Source organism: Anomaloglossus baeobatrachus, chromosome 1, assembly GCF_048569485.1.
Source record: "Anomaloglossus baeobatrachus isolate aAnoBae1 chromosome 1, aAnoBae1.hap1, whole genome shotgun sequence".
Classification (NCBI taxonomy): domain Eukaryota; kingdom Metazoa; phylum Chordata; class Amphibia; order Anura; family Aromobatidae; genus Anomaloglossus; species Anomaloglossus baeobatrachus.
Window position 1 is genome coordinate 125,720,814 of NC_134353.1, and position 20,440 is coordinate 125,741,253.

Genomic DNA, 20,440 nt, shown 5'->3' on the forward strand with positions numbered 1-20,440 from the left:
AATAATGTTCAGTTTTCTACATGGATCAGCTAGACCGAGACAATTGATTAGAGAGAGAATCCTTCAGTATCAGGAAGCTTATTACATGCGGTATCCAAGGTCTGAGTCTTAGAAAGGCATTCATGGCTTGTGGGTGAGTGTACAAAAGAATTTATATGGATAATTAGATATGAGCATCGGTATGCTCAGGCATGCACATTAATCGATCGAGTATGGCGGATACTCAAGTGAAAGCTCGAGTCCTCACACCACATGTTTCACGACTGTTAATCAGCTAATGAACATGCGGGGATCTCCTGCTAATCACGGTAATGCAGTAGCCATGTTGGCTACCAGCATTACTGTAATTGGCTGGCCGCATCGCGTCATCGGATATTATGAGACCCGGGGCACGATGCTCAGCACACTGTCTTCTAGAAGCAGTTCATTGAGAGATGATGAAGGAGGGAGATCTTAAATTAGAGCAGGCATATAGGCAGTGTTGTACACTTGCACCCTTTAGTACCTTTCATGTGGCACTAAATTGTGTTTTTAGCCTTGTATAACTTATTAAGTAAATAAGCAAATCATGGGGTCCCCACTGTTTTTGATAACCAGTGTAATTAAAGCAGACAGCTGCGGGCTGGTATTATCAGACTGGGAAGGCTGATAGTTATTGTGCTCTTCCCAGCCTAAAATTACTAGCCTGCAGCCGCCCCAGAATTGCCGCATCCATTGGTTGCACCAGTTCTGGTGCTTCACCCTATCTCTTCCCGATTTCCCTGGTGCAGTGGAAATCGGGGAAATATTTTGGGGGTTGATGTCAGCTGTGTAATGTCAGCTGGCATCAAGCCAAGGGTTTAGTAATGGAGAGGTGTCTAGAAGTGCGCAGCTATCTACTTTACCCGCACTGGCTATCAAAAACGGGGGGAACCAGATGTCATTTTTTTATTTATTTATTTTGTTCCCAGCAGCATCCAGGCATCTTCCCATGCTGAAAAGCTTGTTGACTGGCTGCAATGCAGCCTTTCAACAAGCTTTATTCATCATTCGAATAGCATCTGAACTTGGAAACGGATTTCTGTGAGAAGTCTATGTTCGGGTCTGAGCACCGGACACTAGATGTCCAGTGCAAACACCAAATTCTACAGTTTGTTCATCCCTATAGAGCTACCAAGCATGGTAGTGCTTGCTCATCACTAGTGAGCATAAGGATAGTTATAATTTGTGAATTACCGTTCTGTGTAACAGTTCTAAGTAATCCATAGAGTGTATGCCATAACTATGCCCTCAGTGTGGGCTCCTAACATATTGTTTGCTTCATATTGCCAGTTATGAGATGTCAGTAGTCTTTACCTTTGGGACAAAAGTTTTGTAATTTTACTTTTACTACAACATGCAATAATGAGGGACCCAATTCAGTACAGCAAAATACATTTGCTTTCTATGAATTTTTGCATAATTTTTGGTCTTTGTTAAAGGGAACCTGACAGCTGATTCATCCTGCCCAAACCAAAAGCAGCATGAATCAATGAAGACACTGGTCATCGCAATCAGGTATCTCTGATACTGAAATGCTGCAAAGTTTCAGAGAAAATGTACATTTAGAAGTCGACCGGGAATCATGCCGCTTGGGTGACTAGTCCAAAAGGCTGGTTCCTCACAGCATCTCCCAATCCTGCACCTATTGTAGGGAAAGACATGTCATTCAAGGCCAGGAAAAAAGTGCCGGGGACTGGACTTTTGGACTAGTCCCTTGTGTGGCATGGTGTCCGGTCGGCTTCTAAATGTATATATTTTTTTTCAAATGCCGCAGCATTTCAGAGTAAAACTAAACTTGCTGAAATGACAAAGTCAGACTCTGATTTATGATATCTTTGGTTTAGACAACACAAATCAGCTGCCGAGTTCCCTTTAAATTACACATTATTGTACCTATTATTCACTCTATCTGCTATTTTCTACTTTCTTTGCATTGAGACTATTTAACAGGATGGTTATTAAAAATCAGTTTCTCTATATTATTAAAAAAAATGTTGTTTTACAGGACAGGGTGGATTCTCGTACTTAAAGGAGTGGCTCTGGTGGGCTGGACTGCTGTCAAGTAAGTCTGATTATTAGTGTACTGAACCTTCAGCTAATAAGGACGTGTGAGCGGTGCCAGCAGATCGGGACACTCCCTGCACTGTTTACATTGTGGTTACACCTGTTCATTCACTAGGGATGTGGTATTTTATGTGTATTCTTAGGTAAAATACAGGACAGGCCACACAAAAAGGTAAGAATGTCCAGAACCTAAAGGCTGGCTCCTACATCTATGGAGGAGCTGAGACTGCAGAACATTATACGGACGGACGGCAAACTGTTTTGAATTGGCATTATGTAGTTATGTATCATATAAAGCAGTTGTCTCCATTTACATAGTCATGGAATATCCTTGGGAGAGATCTACAATATTAGATCAGCAGGAGTCTGACATCTGGCACCTCCACAGATCCTTATATCCTCTATATTTATGATCAAGATGGTTGGTTACTATATATCCCAAGTAAAATTGCCTGCAACACCATCAATTTTAACTACCTCCCAATATTGGATCTATGTGAACGTCCAATGTTGGGTTCCCTTCTTTGAAGCAGGTGCAGAATCTGAGCCAGATGATGCCTGTGTTATTCAGCCATTATCTGCCACTAACAGTAGTGAATGGACATGAGCTCCACCCACTGCTGTTGACTTCTTAAATGCCCCATTGTCAGTTGCTGACCGTGTGGCGCCCCTGAGGCTTCAGTTGCCACAGGCTATTGCATCTGACTTAAGGTCCAATGCTCATCCGGGTAAGAAGAGGTTAACCACTGGCGTTTTCTAGATTACACAACATTGAGTCAGCAGTTACACAATACACTAAGGGTATGTGCGCACGTTGCTTTTTACCTGCTTTTTTGCTGCTTTTTCTTCTGCGCTGTTTAATGCCAAAATGGATGTGTTCTTCTATTCAAGCAAAGTCTATGGGAATTTGGGTTTCTTGTTCACACTATGTTGTTCAAAATGCTGCCTTTTTGTGGCAGAACTTTGATCAAAAACTCAGCTTTGCAGTGCAAAACCCAAATGGCAAAAACAATTGACATGTTGCTTCTTTGAAAAGCTGAGTTTTTGACCAAAGTTCTGCCTCAAAAAGGCAGCATTTTGAACAACATAGTCTGAACAAGAAACCCAAATTCCCATAGACTTTGCTTGAATAGAAGAACACATCCATTTTGGCATTAAACAGCGCAGAAGAAAAAGCAGCAAAAAAGCAGGTAAAAAGCAGGTAAAAAGCAACGTGCGCACATACCCTTAGGTGGTTTCCCGCCAGACTGGACTGCAGGTGGGCACCATAGCAACGTGTTTTCCCCAGCACTGGTGAGTAATCAGGTAGGTGGGGGCTGCCTGGGGAAGTGAGCGATCACACAGTTTCACTTACACCTGCACGCAGCATTCAACAGGGAACGCTGCATGCAAGTGTGGATTGGATCGGCAGCCAGGAAAGTGCCACTACCAGCCCATGCACTGCGGTCCCTGGAAATAGGCCCAGAGGCCGCAGAATACATCACCGCCCCTGCCAAACGGCGAGTGGGCCCCCCCCCCCCCCGGTGTTCCAGGGCCCTGGCATTTACCTGGGTGCTGATGCAGGCCCTTGCCATCATCACATTTATTACTTCTCCTGGGGGAGGCACATGCCCCTTGGCTTTTCCAAATTTCTGAAAAGCAAATTTGGTTAGCATGATAGACCTTATTTCCCTGTGGCCATATTGTCTCTGATCTCTAGTATATTATATCTACATTTGTATGTGAAAAATTGTCCAAGGCTGTAGAGATACATACACATAAAGATGCACAAGTTGTTAGTCACCATTTTATTGATTCACAATAAGAAATTAGAGTCGGAAGTCTACGGAGATCCTAGAATTACATTCTTAGTACAATGGTACATCTAGTTCAAACTGTTAATAATAATAAAGCTGCTGTGTTCTTCCAAATGAATGGAAACCAAAAGCATAGGAAACGGTCAGCACATAATGTGCAAAAATTGCAGCCATCAAAGAGCTCTCAGAAAAGATCCTAAAAATGTCTAGAAACTTTTTTTGTGACTCCCCTCCTATCTCCCCCAATGTAAAATAAAATTGATATAAACATAAAAGAAGGGACCGACTGAAGGTTAAATTATTTTTGACCCAAAGAACAAATGTTCCAAATACTATTAAACCCCGTATGGACCACTGCATCAGTACTCTTCATAGTTGCCTACACTACATGTCTGGCAGCTTGAAACTCCATGTGACAACCTCCAAATGTGACTTCATATTATTATTTTTGGTTTTTTTGCACAAGCAATCAATAGTGAGCAACCAAAGTAGCAGAGAAGGTGAGATGGGCAACTCTCAACAAAGAGTCCAAAAATAATCTTCTCCCTTTTTTAGATGCCCCTACATAATTTGTAAGGTCAGGCCATTTGTCCCACCAATTACAAGTGTTTTTTACCCCGTTATAACCATTAACAAACTACTTCACAGATCATCCCAGGCTATAGTTACCCCATAATAATCAAAATTTCTGTATAAATATCACCATTAAATTTCAATAAATATCAAAAATACCTTCAGATAAAAAATTCGTTAGAATTAAATAAATAAAGGGAATGATGGTGCAAATAGCATTAAAATTATTATTTTTATTCAACAATTAAAATAAATATTTTACAAATCCATATAAATATTAGGCAGGAAAAAATGTCCCATAAATTATAGCAGCGGTTTTACTAGGAAAATAAAGTGCATAATGCCAAGATCACTTAAAAAGTCAATCCCTAATATATGACAAAGTGCACAGTGCAAAATTGTATCTAAATCCTATGTCATATATAAATAAGGTTGTGGTATAATGATCCTATGTAAAAAGATTTTAACAATTATTTAATTTGCAAGGAAAATGATACCTTAAGTGATCCGTAAAAGCTCCAAAGTGTACCGCAAAGCCCCGACACGTGTTTCAGCGATCCTTTCCTCAGGGGGTGCCCCCTGAGGAAAGGATCGCTGAAACACGTGTCGGGGCTTTGCGGTACACTTTGGAGCTTTTACGGATCACTTAAGGTATCATTTTCCTTGCAAATTAAATAATTGTTAAAATCTTTTTACATAGGATCATTATACCACAACCTTATTTATATATGACATAGGATTTAGATACAATTTTGCACTGTGCACTTTGTCATATATTAGGGATTGACTTTTTAAGTGATCTTGGCATTATGCACTTTATTTTCCTAGTAAAACCGCTGCTATAATTTATGGGACATTTTTTCCTGCCTAATATTTATATGGATTTGTAAAATATTTATTTTAATTGTTGAATAAAAATAATAATTTTAATGCTATTTGCACCATCATTCCCTTTATTTATTTAATTCTAACGAATTTTTTATCTGAAGGTATTTTTGATATTTATAGTTACCCCATGCAGCATGGTACTGATTATTCACATTTAGTGATTTTGTTGACAAGGAAACTGTTTCTTTTTTTTCCCTTACCTTCTTCTATGTGTTTTCTTTGCTTATAGTGGGAGCTGGAGAAGCTGCCAACTTTGCTGCATACGCATTTGCACCAGCGACCCTGGTGACGCCACTTGGTGCCTTGAGCGTCCTCATTTGGTAACAATACACTTAAATAATGTTATTAAATTGCATTACATGGCATAAACTGTTTAATATTTACTACCAGGATTACAGGATGGCATGATGTTGTGTTCACATAGTAAAAATTAGGCAAATCCTCCATGGGTTTTAAAGGGAACCTATCAGGTGCAATATGCACCCAGAACCACAAGCTGTTCTGGGTGCATATTGCTAATCACTGCCTAACCATCCCTGTCTAACCATCCCTGTATACACTTGCATAGACAAAGGGATCAAAAAGTATTTCTAAAGATCTTTTATCGTATGCTAATGAGCGAGGGAACTAGTCCTCTGGGTGTTCATTCCCCTGGCTAGTAAGCCCCGTTAGCATGTAAGCACGCCCCTGTGGGTGTGCTAACATGCTAATAAATGCGCAGCGTAAGAGGATGATCTCACTCACCTCTCCACTGCCATCGCCGCCTGACACTGGATTTTGGCTCAGTGTGCATGACCCTGGAGTTTGGGTCATGCGCACTACTTCAGTTTGAAGCCAGGACGCGTACACCCGGCTTCATAGTGCGCTTGACCCAAACTCCGGTGTCATACGCACTGAGCTGAAATCCAGTGTCGGGTGACGATGGTTCCTTCTAAATAACTCAACCCACAGCCATTAATATCTAAACCACTAACAACAAAAATTATTACACCCATGCGTGAAAATGGCCAAATCGTGCCCAAAGTGTCAATATTTTTTGTGCCACCATTATTTTCAAGCACTGCCTTAACTCTCTTGGGCACAGAGTTCACTAGAGCTTCACAGGAACCGCTGGAATCCTCTTGCAGTCTCCATGACAACATCACGGAGCTGGTGTATATTACCGACCTCACGCTCCTCCATCTTCTGTTTGAGGATGCCCCACAGATGATCAATAGAGTTTAGGTCTGGAGACATGCTTGGCCAGTCAAGCACCTTTACTCTCGGTTTCTTTAGCAAGGCAGTGGTCATCTTGGAGGTGTTTGGGGTCGTTATCATGTTGAAATAATGCCATGCAGTCTAATTTCTGATGGGAGGGGATCATGCTCAGCTTCAGTACATGTTGGCATTCATGTCTCCCTTAATAAACTCTAGCTTCCGACACTCACGCAGCTCCAAACATAACACTCCCACCACCATGCTTGATTGTAGGCTAGACAAACTTGTCTTTGTACTTCTAACCTTGTTGCTGCCACACATTCTTAACACCATCTGAACCAATTAAGTTTATATTTTTCTCATCAAACCACAGGACATGGTTCCAGTAATCCATGTCCTTAGTCTGCTTGTCTGATTTTTTGTCCATAATCTTTAGAAAAGGCTTCCTTACTTCCTTCATGCCTTCCTTCATGCAGAGCAATTTGATGCAGTGTGGGGCGTATGGTCTGAGCACTGACAGTCTGACCCCTCTCGGCACCAATGATGGCAACACTCATATATCTGTTTTGAAAAGGCAACCTCTGGATCTGATGCTGAGCACTCAACTTCTTTGGTTGACCATGGTGAGGTCTGTTCTGAGTGGACACTGTCTTGTTAAACCGCTGTATGGTCTTGGCAACCGTACTGCAGCTCAGTTTCAGGGTGGTGACAATCTTATTATACCCTACGCCATCTTTATGTAGAGCAACAATTCTTTTTTTCTGATCCTCAGAGAATTCTTTACCATGAGGTCCCATGTTGAACTTCCAGTGACCAGTATGAGAGTGTGTGAGCGATAACATCAAATGTAACACACCTGCTCCCCTCACACCTGAGACCTTGCAACACTAATGAATCACATGATGCTGGGGAGGGAAAATGGCTAATCGGCACAATTTGGCCATTTTCCCTTATGGGGTGTACTTACTTTTGTTGCCAGCAGTTTAACCATAAATGTCTGTGCATTGAGTTATTTAGAGCGTACACCAATTGTACACTGGTATACAAGCTGTACACTACTACTGTTGTTCACTTAAAAGATATAATAAAATATTTACAAAAATGTGAATGGTGTACTCACTTTTGTGATATACTATAGGAGTGGAATACTCTTGTTAATCCTGACAAAATCCTGAACACGTTCTGTGTTTATGTGACCTTTATGCAATTGAAGGTGCACATCCTCAGTCTTCACAAGCTGATTTCCAGTACAGATAAATAGCAAACCACATTTATAGTTTCTCAGGATGGGACAAAATTGGGCAAAAACAAGTAATACTGTAAAAAAAAATCTTTAAATGTTAAAGCCAGTGCTGCTCTGGTGCCTACTCTCCGCGGCTCCCCGCAGGTCTTGGCGTACAGGTCTGTAGGGCTGATTTCCTGTCTACAACACACGACCGCTGCAGCCAACCACAAAGTTCATGTGCGGTGTACCTCAGCATCACCACTGAGGCCAGACATTGGTATATGATGTATAGGTCGGTATGGTTTATTTAGTTATTTGGAAGCTTTACTATGCATTTCTCCAGTTTAGTCCGATCCTGGAAAAGCCCTTTAAAGGGGTATTCTCATCTCCAAGATCCAATAACAATATGTAGTATATTAATAATAATATTAGCAAATACCTCCCATTAGAAATGTAGTATAGTTTTCCTGATTTACCATGTCGCTTACCTGATGTTCAAGGCATTACAGGACCTTAGGTATCCATAGTTATTGCCGCTAGCAACTAACTAGGTAACTAACTGTGACTATATACAAGGTCGTAACCATGGATGCCTAAGGTCCTGCAATGCCCTGAACATGAGGTAAGCAACCTAATGAATCAGAAGAACTATACTACATTTCTAATTGAATGTATTTGCTAATATTATTATACCTACTACATATTGGGATAGGATTTTGGAGATGGGAATAACCCCTTTAAGGTCAACATTCACAACTATTGAAAAAGTCAGTCATGCTAAGATTTTGGTCAGTTAAAATATTAGTCATATAAGATTCACAAATTGTGCAAATCAAAGCCTTCCTATTAATGCATCAATGCAGGGTAGTTGTTTTAACCTGGCCCTGGTGAAACCGTGATCAACAAAGCATGTCTCCTTTATTTCCACAGTGCTGTGTTATCTTCATATTTCCTAAATGAAAAGTTGAATATCCATGGAAAGCTGGGTTGTCTTTTGTGTATCTTGGGCTCCACCATGATGGTTATCCACGCTCCTCATGAAGAAGAAGTCACTTCCCTTCATGATATGGAGATCAAATTAAGAGATCCAGGTTGGTGTTTACACTTGATGGAAACATATATATGTACATATTCCCAACATACCCGTATATCTATATACAGATGACACCTTTGATGATCTGTTGTTGTTGGGGGATAATACTTATATTTTACATTATTGTATGACATGTTCTAAAGTCCAGTACTTTAATCTGAGTTTAGTCATCAAAATCACTGCTATGTGTTAAATCATTTTGTATGTGGCTTAAAATTTGTGGACTCCTTTAACATGGCATAAATAATGTTTACATATGTTAGTGATTACCTTCAGTTACTAAAATTACACTAAAGGGCACTTTACACGCGGCGATATCACTATCGATATCGCTAGCGTGGGTACCCGCCCCCGTCGGTTGTGCGTCACGGGAAAATCGCTACCCGTGGCGCACAACATTGCTAACACCCGTCACACATACTTACCTGCCTAGCGACGTCGCTGTTGCAGGCGAACCGCCTCCTTTCTAAGGGGGCGGTTTGTTCGGCGTCACAGTGACCTCACTAAGCGGCCGCCCAATAGAAGTGGAGGGGCGGAGATGAGCGGGACGAACATCCCACCCACCTCCTTCCTTCCTCATTGCGGGCGGTCGCAGGTACGAGGTTGTACCTCGTTCCTGCGGTGTCACACGTAGCGATGTGTGCTGCCGCAGGAACGACGAACAACCTGCGGCATGAACAACCAATATTATAAAAATGGACGACATGACAACGATCAACGATTTTTGACGCTTTTGCGATCGGTGATCATCGTTCCTAGGTGTCACACGCAACGATATCGCTAACGATGCTGGATGTGCGTCTCTAACGACATGACCCCAACAATATCTCATTAACGATATTGTTGCGTGTAAAGCACCCTTAATGCGGGCGTCACACGAGAAGATCTATCGTGCGATGTGTCGTCGGGGTCACAGTTTTCGTGACGCACATCCGGCATCGTTCACGACGTTGTCTCGTGTGACACCTACGTGCGACTCCAAATCAGTTATAAATCGTGGATCGTGTACTCGTCGCTCTTTTTTAAAAAAATGTTTAATCTTATTTGCGCAGGTTGTTCATCGTACCCGGGGCAGCACACATCACTCCGTGGGACACCCCAGGAACGATGAACACAGCTTACATGCGTCCCGCTGGCAATACGGAAGGAAGGAGGTGGGCGGGATGTTTACGTCCCGCTCATCTCCGCCCCTCCGCTTCTATTGGCCAGCGGCTGTGTGACGTCACTGTGACGCCGAACGTCCCTCCCCCTTCAGGAAGAGGATGTTCGCCGCCCACAGCGAGGTCGCTCAGCAGGTAAATACATGTGACGGCGGTTTAACGACTTTGTGTGACACGGGCAACGACGGGGGCGGGTACAATCGCTTGTGTAATCGCACGATAGATCATACCGTGTGAAGCCCGCATTAGTCTCAGTCTGCAATTTTCATCATTTGATTCATTTTCAGTCTCCCATATATGCAATTTTGCAGCCAGATCCAAGTTTCATATTTTTCTCTCATGGGATTTTCTCTCCCATTAATACAGGCTGGACGTGAGATCTGTGTATACTTTGGGTGGTTAGGCTTTCAGTAGCTAAAATATAAGCGCAGCATCTATCCTGCACTGATTTCCTCTTCATGAGCTGTCTTCTTCATCTGTAGTCTTTTTTTCTGCTATCCTTTAGATGCTTTCTTCCTTGTTTGTGGTGGAGGTACAGTGTGTGTACAACCCTCTCCCTGCTGCTATCTCTAATACTGAAAGAGAGGAGAGGGAGGAATGGAGAGAGATGTCAGAACCAGGATCAGGAGCTCTGCTGGATTTGTAAAATGTCTGAAAAAGCACAAAAATAGGGAATCCAGCCCTGCAGATGTGCAATAGAAAGAATATAGTTCTATCAGAACTTCAATCCAAACCTTTGGGTCAAATAATATAATTAGACCTTCCTTAGACGGATTTCAGGTAGAGACGTAAAACAGTGAGACGATGAGTAGCGGAAAAAAACAAATGGTAACAGCCCTGATGATGTGCCTTGTTTATGTCTTTACCAGCAATCTGTCTCATGAAATCTAATTGTTTCACCATATGGTTCCATTTGTTTGGATTGCAGTTCTAATAAATCTATATTGTTTACATTGAACATTTGGAGTGCCCACTGAGTAGCGTAACAAAGTGACGTATATCCCTTTTTAATTTTTGCAAAAGCACTCAGCTAGATAAAGGACTTATAAACACTCTGCAGAAGCAAAAGGATAGAAAATGTTTCATGAAGACTGTTAGGCTACTTTCACATTGCGTTTGTACTTACATTCAGTGGTCCCATCGGGGCATCTGTCTGAACCGCCCCTCCCCCACCCCACAAAGTGTGTTTCGGATGCATGCAGACTCCATTAGCGTGTGCTTTGTCTTGCACCATTTTTGCACATATACATTTTCTGCAGGCTGACACCCGAACGTAGTCGACTACATTCAGGTGTCTGCCTGCAGAAAACGTATATGTGCAAAAGCGGTGCAATACAGAGCACATGCTAACGGAGTCTGCTCCATTATAGTCAATGGCCCTGTCGGCGCATGCGTCCGAAACACGCTTTGTGGTGTGGGGGAGGGGAAGTTCAGACGGATCCCCCGATGGGACCACTGAATGTAAGTAAAAATTCAATGTGAAAGGGGCTTTAAGAAAGATGCTTAAAGGAAACCTGTCTGGTCCAATCTGCACCCACAACAACGAGCAGTTCTGGGTAAGTATCTCTAATCCCTGCCTGTCAATGTATATAGTAGCATAGATGAAGAGATCTTTAGAAAAATTATTTTTAAAGATCCTTTATGATATGCTAATGAGCGCAGGGACAAGTCATAAGGTCATTAGTTCCTGCACTCATTTTGCCCTCTCAGCATGTTAGCACTTCCACAGGGGCGTGCTAACATGCTATTCATTGCAGCATCATCAGCAGTGACACGTGTACCTGTGTCAGCTGTCACTGCTGATCAGAATGCCTGGCATTTCAAGTCATGTGCAATATGAAGCTGGGTGTATGCGCCCCAGCTTCGGAGGTCTAGAGCACATGACCGGAAGTGCGGTGATTTCAGATCAGCAGTGACAATGGACACAGGTACGTGCAGCACTGCTGGTGATGCTGCATTGAATAGCATGTTAGCACACCCCTGTGAGAATCCTAGCAGGCTAAGCGGGCGGAGTGAGCTCATTAGCATATGATAAAAGATCTTTAGAAATAATTTTTCTAAAGATCTCTTTATCTATGCTAGTGTATACAGGAATGGTTAGGCAGGGATTAGCAATATACACCCAGGACTGCTCCTGACTCTGGATGCAGATTGGACCTGACAGGTTCCCTTTAACTTTGTATTTAGGAAGGAAAGAAGCAAAAAAAATTCTGAGTGAAAATGTACATAGCATTTGATGGCAATCTGTCAGCAGGATATCACCCCCAAGCTATTTTTATCAGACACATTAAATGTATATTGTGATGGTCGGTGAATTTGATGGTCGTTGAATTTAACAATTGATAAAGTATGATCATGTACATTGCACAACAGATCCGGGCATTTCAATTATACTAACAAAATGTAATAAAGTGCAAGGGAAGCAAAAAGAACATGAGAGTATATTGGATCACAGGGCAGCAGAGTCAATAAGGGAAAATTTACAATGCTCATATCAATAGAAACTAATTTGCCTTTACACACCACACATATATGCTATATACATTTTTACACCCAAAAATGTTTTATTGTCCATTTGCTTCCTAAATGCAAAGTTACACAATTTTTAATCATTTTGCTGCATCAGTGTCTATAAGCCCCTTTTTCTAGCTGAGTGCTTTTGCAAAAATGTTATAATTCATTACAGCTCTTGATCCTGGTTCTGTCTTCTTTATCTCCACCCACATCCTTCTTTCAGTATTGGGGTTCGCTCACATCTGTGTATAAATACACGCAGTACCATCCGATCAAAAAATAAGATTGCACTCAACACCAATGTTAAACATTAAGGCAGTGCTGATCCCCGATTTTTTCCTTAGCTGGAAAAAAATTACAGGATGCTGCAAATGGTCTCGTAAAATGTCCAAGACTCGCCAATGCAAGTCAATGGGTGCGAAAGAATAAACTTTATGCCATCTGTTTTTCATGGATCCATCACCATTCTGTAGCATAGACACAGTAAATTATTCTAATTTATTGTAGAGTAGTTGCTAAGAAAAAAAAACGCATGTCATACGGATGCTAGATGAGAAAAATATCACACACTCGCAATACATATGAAATGACATACGCAGGACACTCGTCTAAGCTTTCTGGATGAAAATCCGACCGATTTTTTTTTTTAATACACATGTGTAAGCGAGGCCAAGGGATACCAGCAGGGAGAGGGTTACACATAGATTTACCCAACATGAAGAGGGGAGAAAGTATCTCAAGGCGGGCAGAAAAAAATGCTACAGATAAAGAAGACAGCTCAGAGGAAATCAGTGCAGGATAGAAGCTGTGATATTTTTCCTATTGAAAATCTAAGCACCCTGCATACACAGAGACCTTACGTCCAGGCTATATTATAAGTAGAGACAATCCCACAAATAAAATTTGGATCAGGCTTTGTCATATCCCTTATATATTCCATATACTTATATAGACTCTAATATCATACAGCTGATCCTAGCATGTGATTTCTTAATTAGCAATGACAATATGGTGGTGATAATATGTAAAGCTGAAAGCCGTTAAATAATAATATGATGTTAAGTATTTTTATTTATTAATAATTTTTGTACATTTGGTTCCCACAGGGTTTATTACATTTGCTGTGGCATCAGTTGTGGCATCTCTTGTCCTTATCTTTGCGGTTGCACCAAAGAAAGGGCCGACCAACATTCTGGTATACATTGCCATTTGTTCCATCATTGGTGCATTCTCCGTATCATCCGTTAAAGGTTTGGGCATCGCCATTCAGGAGTTTATTGAAAGAAAACCAGTTTATAAAGACCCCCTTTTCTTCATCTTGTTGGCTTCTTTAGTTCTATCTGTCAGCACGCAAATCAATTATCTCAACAAAGCCTTGGACGTGTTCAATACCTCCATAGTGACCCCAATATATTATGTATTCTTTACCACGATGGTAGTCACTTGCTCTGTAATCCTATTTAAGGAGTGGAACAGTATGGATATCAGTGACATGATTGGGACCTTAAGTGGATTTTTCACCATTATTGCTGGAATTTTCCTCTTGCACGCTTTTAAGAACACCAACATTACCTGGAGCCAAATAACCTCTAGTGTCCGAAAAGAGAAACAAATGCTTTACGAAGGACAAGAAGACCAACACAGCTTACTCGGGAACAATGACCACTCTGCCTTGGCCTTTGAAGACGATAATATCACTCTTAGCAGAACTAACCAACATTAAGTCCTACAATGTTGCTACTTGACCATACTGAGCCTCAGTTCAACGGACCTCATGTAAATATATATTTTTTTTATATTTTTATGACAAAGTATTCATTTACCTTATGGATGGATTTTTCGACCCAAAGATCTTCACATGAAAAATCAAAGTAGCCTTTTTGATACTTTTGAATATTGTGCTTTTTCCACATGTACCGTATATAGAATGCTCTTTGGATACATTGAAACGTGAAAAGGACATTGGTATCTATTATTTTCTCTTGATCAGGATCCCTTTCCGCAAGAAAGACGCCTACCGCTCATCCTTATGGATGTCACAATCAGGAATATGGTTGTCCAAATCAAACATCCCCCTTTAACTGAACAGAAAACAATATCAATGAAGAATATTGAGACAAGACACTAAACATATCATTGCTTCCTTGTCATTTTTATCTTGATGGATGGAAACGTTTTTATAGCCGAGGCAGTGTACAATCATGTCATCCCACTGCAGATGCTGTTGGACAATGCAGGTGGTTGCATTGATTATTTTTATGCTAACGGGTCATGTACTCTGGACCTGAGGCTAAATCATTAACTGGTGATGTGACTGTTCAAAGGCCAGATTTATACAATAATCCATGTATTACACACACAATGAAAATGGTTTATATTTTATAAAAAGGGTAATCACCTATACACAGGTATCGCACTTTACAGCTAACAAAATCTATTGTGATTTAGATGTTCTGAATGAGTTGCACATATTTTTTATTGTTTTTATAAAATATTTTGATGGACTACCTTATGTACTATTTAGAGTTGTTTTGATTGAGAATCACTAGGCGCCTGACCAATGAGTTGTTGTACTTTACCTAACTGATAATATGTAGACTATATATCCCATTGGAAAAGATGAGAGAAGTGATTAACAAAAACCTTGTCTAGCGGCCATCTGTGACTGTTGGACAAAAGGATGGTGAATCGTCACTGCCATCATCCGCTGGCTCTTCTCTTGATTACCCAGGCTAGCGCCACACCATGCATGTGTCACATCGCAATGATGACATCGTGTCAGCCCAACTTAACAATAGAAGAGCCGCGATGACATTATGTAATAAGCAATTCACAGGCCTCCTATCGAGTGGTCAAAGATGACTAAACTGGTCTCTAGATCGAGGTTCTACAAATCGATTCTTCTATTTCTACCCATTAGTCATTATTTAATGATATGACTCAACGACTGGCTCTATGTGACTGACCAAAATTTCAGTTAATGGTCATTTAGATGAAAGACCTCAACAATCTTGAAAAAAACAGTCTGGGCGACATTTAGGGAGCATTGCAGTATATATTTGTCATATGTCCCACAGGCAAGCTATGCTATAGTATCCAGTAAAAAATCCTATTCCCCATGCTATAAGGTTTTTTTTCAATAGATGAGCCTGAGTGATATATGCCACTGTATTCTTATACAGTTGCATATGTTACAGGCATTAGACAGTGGTACACATTGTGAAGTTCTGACGTACTGCAAGACTCGGGTGAATGCAAACGTATATCAAGTCTTTCGCCATTTTTGTTTCTAAATAAGTGTACTAAATGATATTGCACTTAACAAATATCCATGTTTCTCCGAAAATAAGACAGAGTTTTATTTTTTTTTGTCCAAAAGTTGGTTTAGGGTTCATTTTCAGGGGATGTCTTATTTGTTTCCACAAAAAAAAATGTACATCTATTCAAGAACAAAAAAAAAAATCAACATTTATTCAAATATAATTATGTCATCACATTCTGAATCATCATCATAATTCTCCAAAACCTGAATTCCATCATGAATTTCTTGAGATCCTATTTCCTTTTTCCATTTACAACAATCTACATTAAACAGTATTCATGATGAACAACAATCAAAAACTGTCCAGACAGCTACCAGGAAACATGTAAAAGAGACCTATTCACAAATGATATAGTCATGAATAAATTCTAAGAGTATATATTTATGACTTGTATCAAATGTCACAAAAGGTTAAAAACAAGAGGAACATTGTTATGATCAATGTAAAAAAATACATATATAGAATACAGCAGGACAGATACAGCAGAGCCTTCATCAAGGAAAGCAGACACTCCCAAAAGAATCACACGTACCATACGAACGTAGACCTAAAACAATTAGAATTGGCAAGTGCCGGTGGTGGATGGGCTCTCACACACAGATCTGTATCACTCCTGTCAAAGGTGCGTCATTGTCAGGTCCCTTCCCATTCCAGCTGTGTTCCGCTACAGCCAAGTGTAGTGTTAGGCTCTCCCTCGTGACTAGAAGCAGCCACAATGCTCGGGTATAAAGTAATGCCAGCCATAATACCACCCTATCTTTGTGTGAGAGCCCAGCACTACCCAACCCTTATCATTGTGGGGTCTATTGAGTGCAATTCTTTTGAGGGTATCTAACTTTCTTTGGAGGTGTCTGCTTTCCTTGATGAAGAGTCTACTAATTCTGTCCTGCTGTATTTTATTTACTTTTTTTTTTACACGTATAGTGGTAGCTGCCTTGCCACTTTTTTACTGAACTGTATCTAGGGCTTACATTTCAAGCATACTCCCAAAATCCTCAAAAATCATGCTAGGGCTCATTTTCCAGGTAGGTCGTATTTTCAGAGAAACAGGTAAGAGTAGGTGCTAAGCTCTTATGATTGCAATTTGTTTTTTTTGTCCTGTTAATCAGTAAGGGGATGTGCACACAGAGTTCTTTTAGGAGTCTTTTGGAGCAGGACTACTCCAAAAAGCTTCTGAAAAATCACTCTTTATTTATTTCTAATTTAAAATGACTTGCGGTTCGTATGTTCGGTATTTGAGTGTTATTGTTCTGCTTCAGGTTTGAAAATACCCAGTGTGAAAATAAAAGTGTATGTGACTTATTTTAATCCTCTCCTGTTGGAATATGTTATAAGCTGCAAAAAATTTTATGTTATATCATTGTCCAATCAGAAAGCTGCAAAAAAAGCTTCAGAAACCTGAAAAATAAAACTCTCCAAAAACTCCTCAAAAAAGGAGCATTTCCTGAAGCAATTTTCACTGGAAAACTTGCTCCCCAAAAATTCCATGTCCACATACCCTCAAGATATGTGCATGCAAACTACCTGAAGTGGAACACGCTGCAGGTTGACAAAACACCAGTGAAAAGGAGCGTTTCCTTAAGTGTCCTTTTAAGTAGTTTTTTATCCTTTACTCTGATCTCCCTTTTGATGTTTTTGATCATCGGGTAGTTTATTTTTTAGCATTTTCTCAGTGTTTTTGTGGCATCTTTTGTGTTGCTGTTTTCCAGACACTTTTTTTTTCTTTTACTCCACTTAACAGTTAATAAACGGCAAGTCGTTTTTCAAGCAAAAACAGTCACAAAATGCTCAAGTAGACTCTTCCAAGTGCATTCTGAGCCTTTCCATTGACTTGTACTGTAAGTATGGAGCATCTTCCAAGTGGAAGCTGCCTGAAGAATGGTCAGCTCATTTCTTTTAACCACTTGTCTTTGAAAAACCTGAAGCGGTTAAAAAAAACACTCAAAAGCCTGTACATATAAACAGCAAATCGTTTTTTACATAGAAATGCATATGTTCATTCTTTCGGTTTTCCTAGGAGATCCGCCGAATAACAACATTGTGTGCTAATACCCTTAAGGCTTAAGCATACCATTGAATTGGTGTTCTCATGGTGTCCCCACAGCCATGTAGCACATGGTACATATTAATCCGAATGGGTGCTATTCAGAGCAGTGGAAATCAGCAGCCACTGCGAGGGTAACAAAACGTACGACATAATTTACCACAGAAAATGTTTCATGTTTGCCTTAAATTTTCCATTGCTTTGTAAACTGACCGAGCGCTGCCATGCTCAGATACTCGGTACTTGTGACGAGCAGTTGGGTGTTCAGATGGACGCGACTTGAGTACCTTAGTATAAGGGAAGTCAATGGGGAGCTCAAGCATTTTCCCCAGAAATCTCCCAGTAAAATGCTAGCGTTCCCCATTGACTTCTATTATACTCTAGTACTCGAGTCACACCCATTCGATCATCCAACTGCTCATTACGAGTACTGAGCACCCAAGCATGGTAGTGCTCGCTCATCACTAGTGAACAGGACTGCAGAAAACTCCTTTCATTTGGATTTAGCAGTGGAGAATTTACCCTTAAATCTGCCTGAAATCTAATATTTGAGAAAAGGGCCTTAGGTCTCATTCAGACACCAGTTTCTTTTGGGGAAGGGGAGTTGGATACAAGAAAAAATGACAACAGAACAACCAGTATCAGCAGGAAGAGAGAAACGCTAGTCGTCGCAGTAGATGGCAGGGTGGGTATAAGATAAATTAATTAATTCTTTTAGAAACTGGTGATTGTGAGATGTGGTAGCACTGCCTACAGCTGCTTTGGATTTCCACAGAAGAGGAATGTTTAATGTAGGATGTGCTGGAATTTTGCTGATTTCCCAAAAAGACAACAATATCTGATGACCTTCACGTAATGACCTTGTATGACTGAATAACATCAATGTCTGCTGTCTTTCCTGGGACTTTTTTGTATACTAAATAAATCAAATATCTTATTACCTTCATTAGGTGATAGATGTAACAGAAAATCATGATATTAGACAATTATTATTCAAGGTTTTCCCTTGAATCACCCCAATGATTGACAATGTGTTCCAACGGATAAGCAATTAGCTCCCCAAATTAGACATGGCTGCGTATGGAAAGCTGAAGAGGAAATTTACGGCATATATGAAAGGCACATACTTTCTATCTGATGTCCGGCCTTTTATACTGTATTGTTTTTCTCCATATTGTTACTCGTGCCAAGATCTGCTTCATATAGATAACTGGTGAGGGTTCCTTACCTTGGACCCTGGTTATCTTACACGAACAATCATTAATTGTTTTACATTGCAGCTGTATATTTTTAATAAAATCATGTTGTTATCACCTTAGAAATGTAGATTAATATGTGATTGTATTGGAATTAGTCCTTGATGGATACAAGAGCCTCCAAACGGGGCTGCCTTCTGGTGTTTGTTCACAAAAACCTATCCTAGGAGAGGGGGTAGGAAGCTAGATGACCCATTAGTCTAAGGATCCCGTTACACATAGCAACGTACCAGGGATCCCACACCAGCGATCCGACCTGGCAGGGATCGCTGGAATGTCACTAAATAGTCGCTGTTGAGCTGTCAATCAGGCAGATCTCCACAACGACTAGTGCCATCAGCCACCAGCGACCTGTGTAACGATGGCTCCCTGCACACTCAGAACCGGCGCTCGTTGGTCTCCCACTGTCAAACACGCCGATGTGTGCTGCATAGTGGGAGACCAACGAGCAAAAAATGGTCCGGATTGTTTTGTCATAATCTGTGACCTTGCAGCAGGGGCCCGCTCGCTGCTGCTTGTCACACAGCGATATCGCTGGCGAGGTCGCTGATACGTCACAAAACCTGTGACGTTTCAGCGATCTCGCTTGTGATCTCGCTATGTGTGACGGGGGCTTAACTCATTCATAAGAGAAGACTAATGTTTGACCTTCTCTTCTTTGTCCCTATCGCCTGAGATGGGGCAAACAAAAATTAAGCCCCTCTATTCACCTTGTTGATTTCAAGCATACAAAAGAATTAGAATACTGAAAGTGAATTGCAGTAGGAATTTGAGGTTTAATCACTAATTACTCAGATAAAGGTTAATGTGTAAGCTCTGACCATTCTGCTTGGGATGATCTCTTGATAGTTATCACTTCAGTTTCTGTGATCATGAAGGTAAAAGGTAAATAGTTGATGATTAATGATATTGCTCGCTATGTCTATGTTATGCTAAGAGACAATGATAATACAGGGAATTGTAGACCACAGCGACTACTTGCTTAATATCTACCTCTTAATATTGAGTTATAGGGAACCGGGCAAGAGATTCATGCTGCCCTGAATGAGCAGCATTTCAAAGAAAAAGAAAAGCTGTCCAAGGATCATGTGTCTTAGGCCCCTTTCACACATCAGTTTTTTGCCATCAGTCACAATCCGTCGAATTTTGAAAAAAAAACCAGATCCGGCGACTGACGCCGCTGGATCTGTTTTTTTTCTCATCGACTTGTATTAGCGGCGGATTGCGATGGATGGCCTCAATTTCGCCTATGGGCGCAGGATCCATTGTCATCCGTCAAATGACGG

General features: G+C 40.8%; 1 protein-coding gene across 1 annotated transcript in view; it reads left to right on the top strand.

Moving 5' to 3' along the window:
• The window catches only part of NIPAL1 (NIPA like domain containing 1), a 51,454-nt gene extending 33,151 nt beyond the window's left edge, over window positions 1–18,303 (top strand). The window contains exons 3-6 of the mRNA XM_075347017.1: window positions 2,027–2,083; window positions 5,572–5,662; window positions 8,695–8,855; window positions 13,638–18,303. Of these exons, the coding sequence (XP_075203132.1) occupies window positions 2,027–2,083; window positions 5,572–5,662; window positions 8,695–8,855; window positions 13,638–14,254 (926 nt within the window). The 3' untranslated portion in view covers window positions 14,255–18,303. The remainder of the gene's footprint in view (window positions 1–2,026; window positions 2,084–5,571; window positions 5,663–8,694; window positions 8,856–13,637) is intronic.
• Window positions 18,304–20,440: the final 2,137 nt, after the last annotated feature.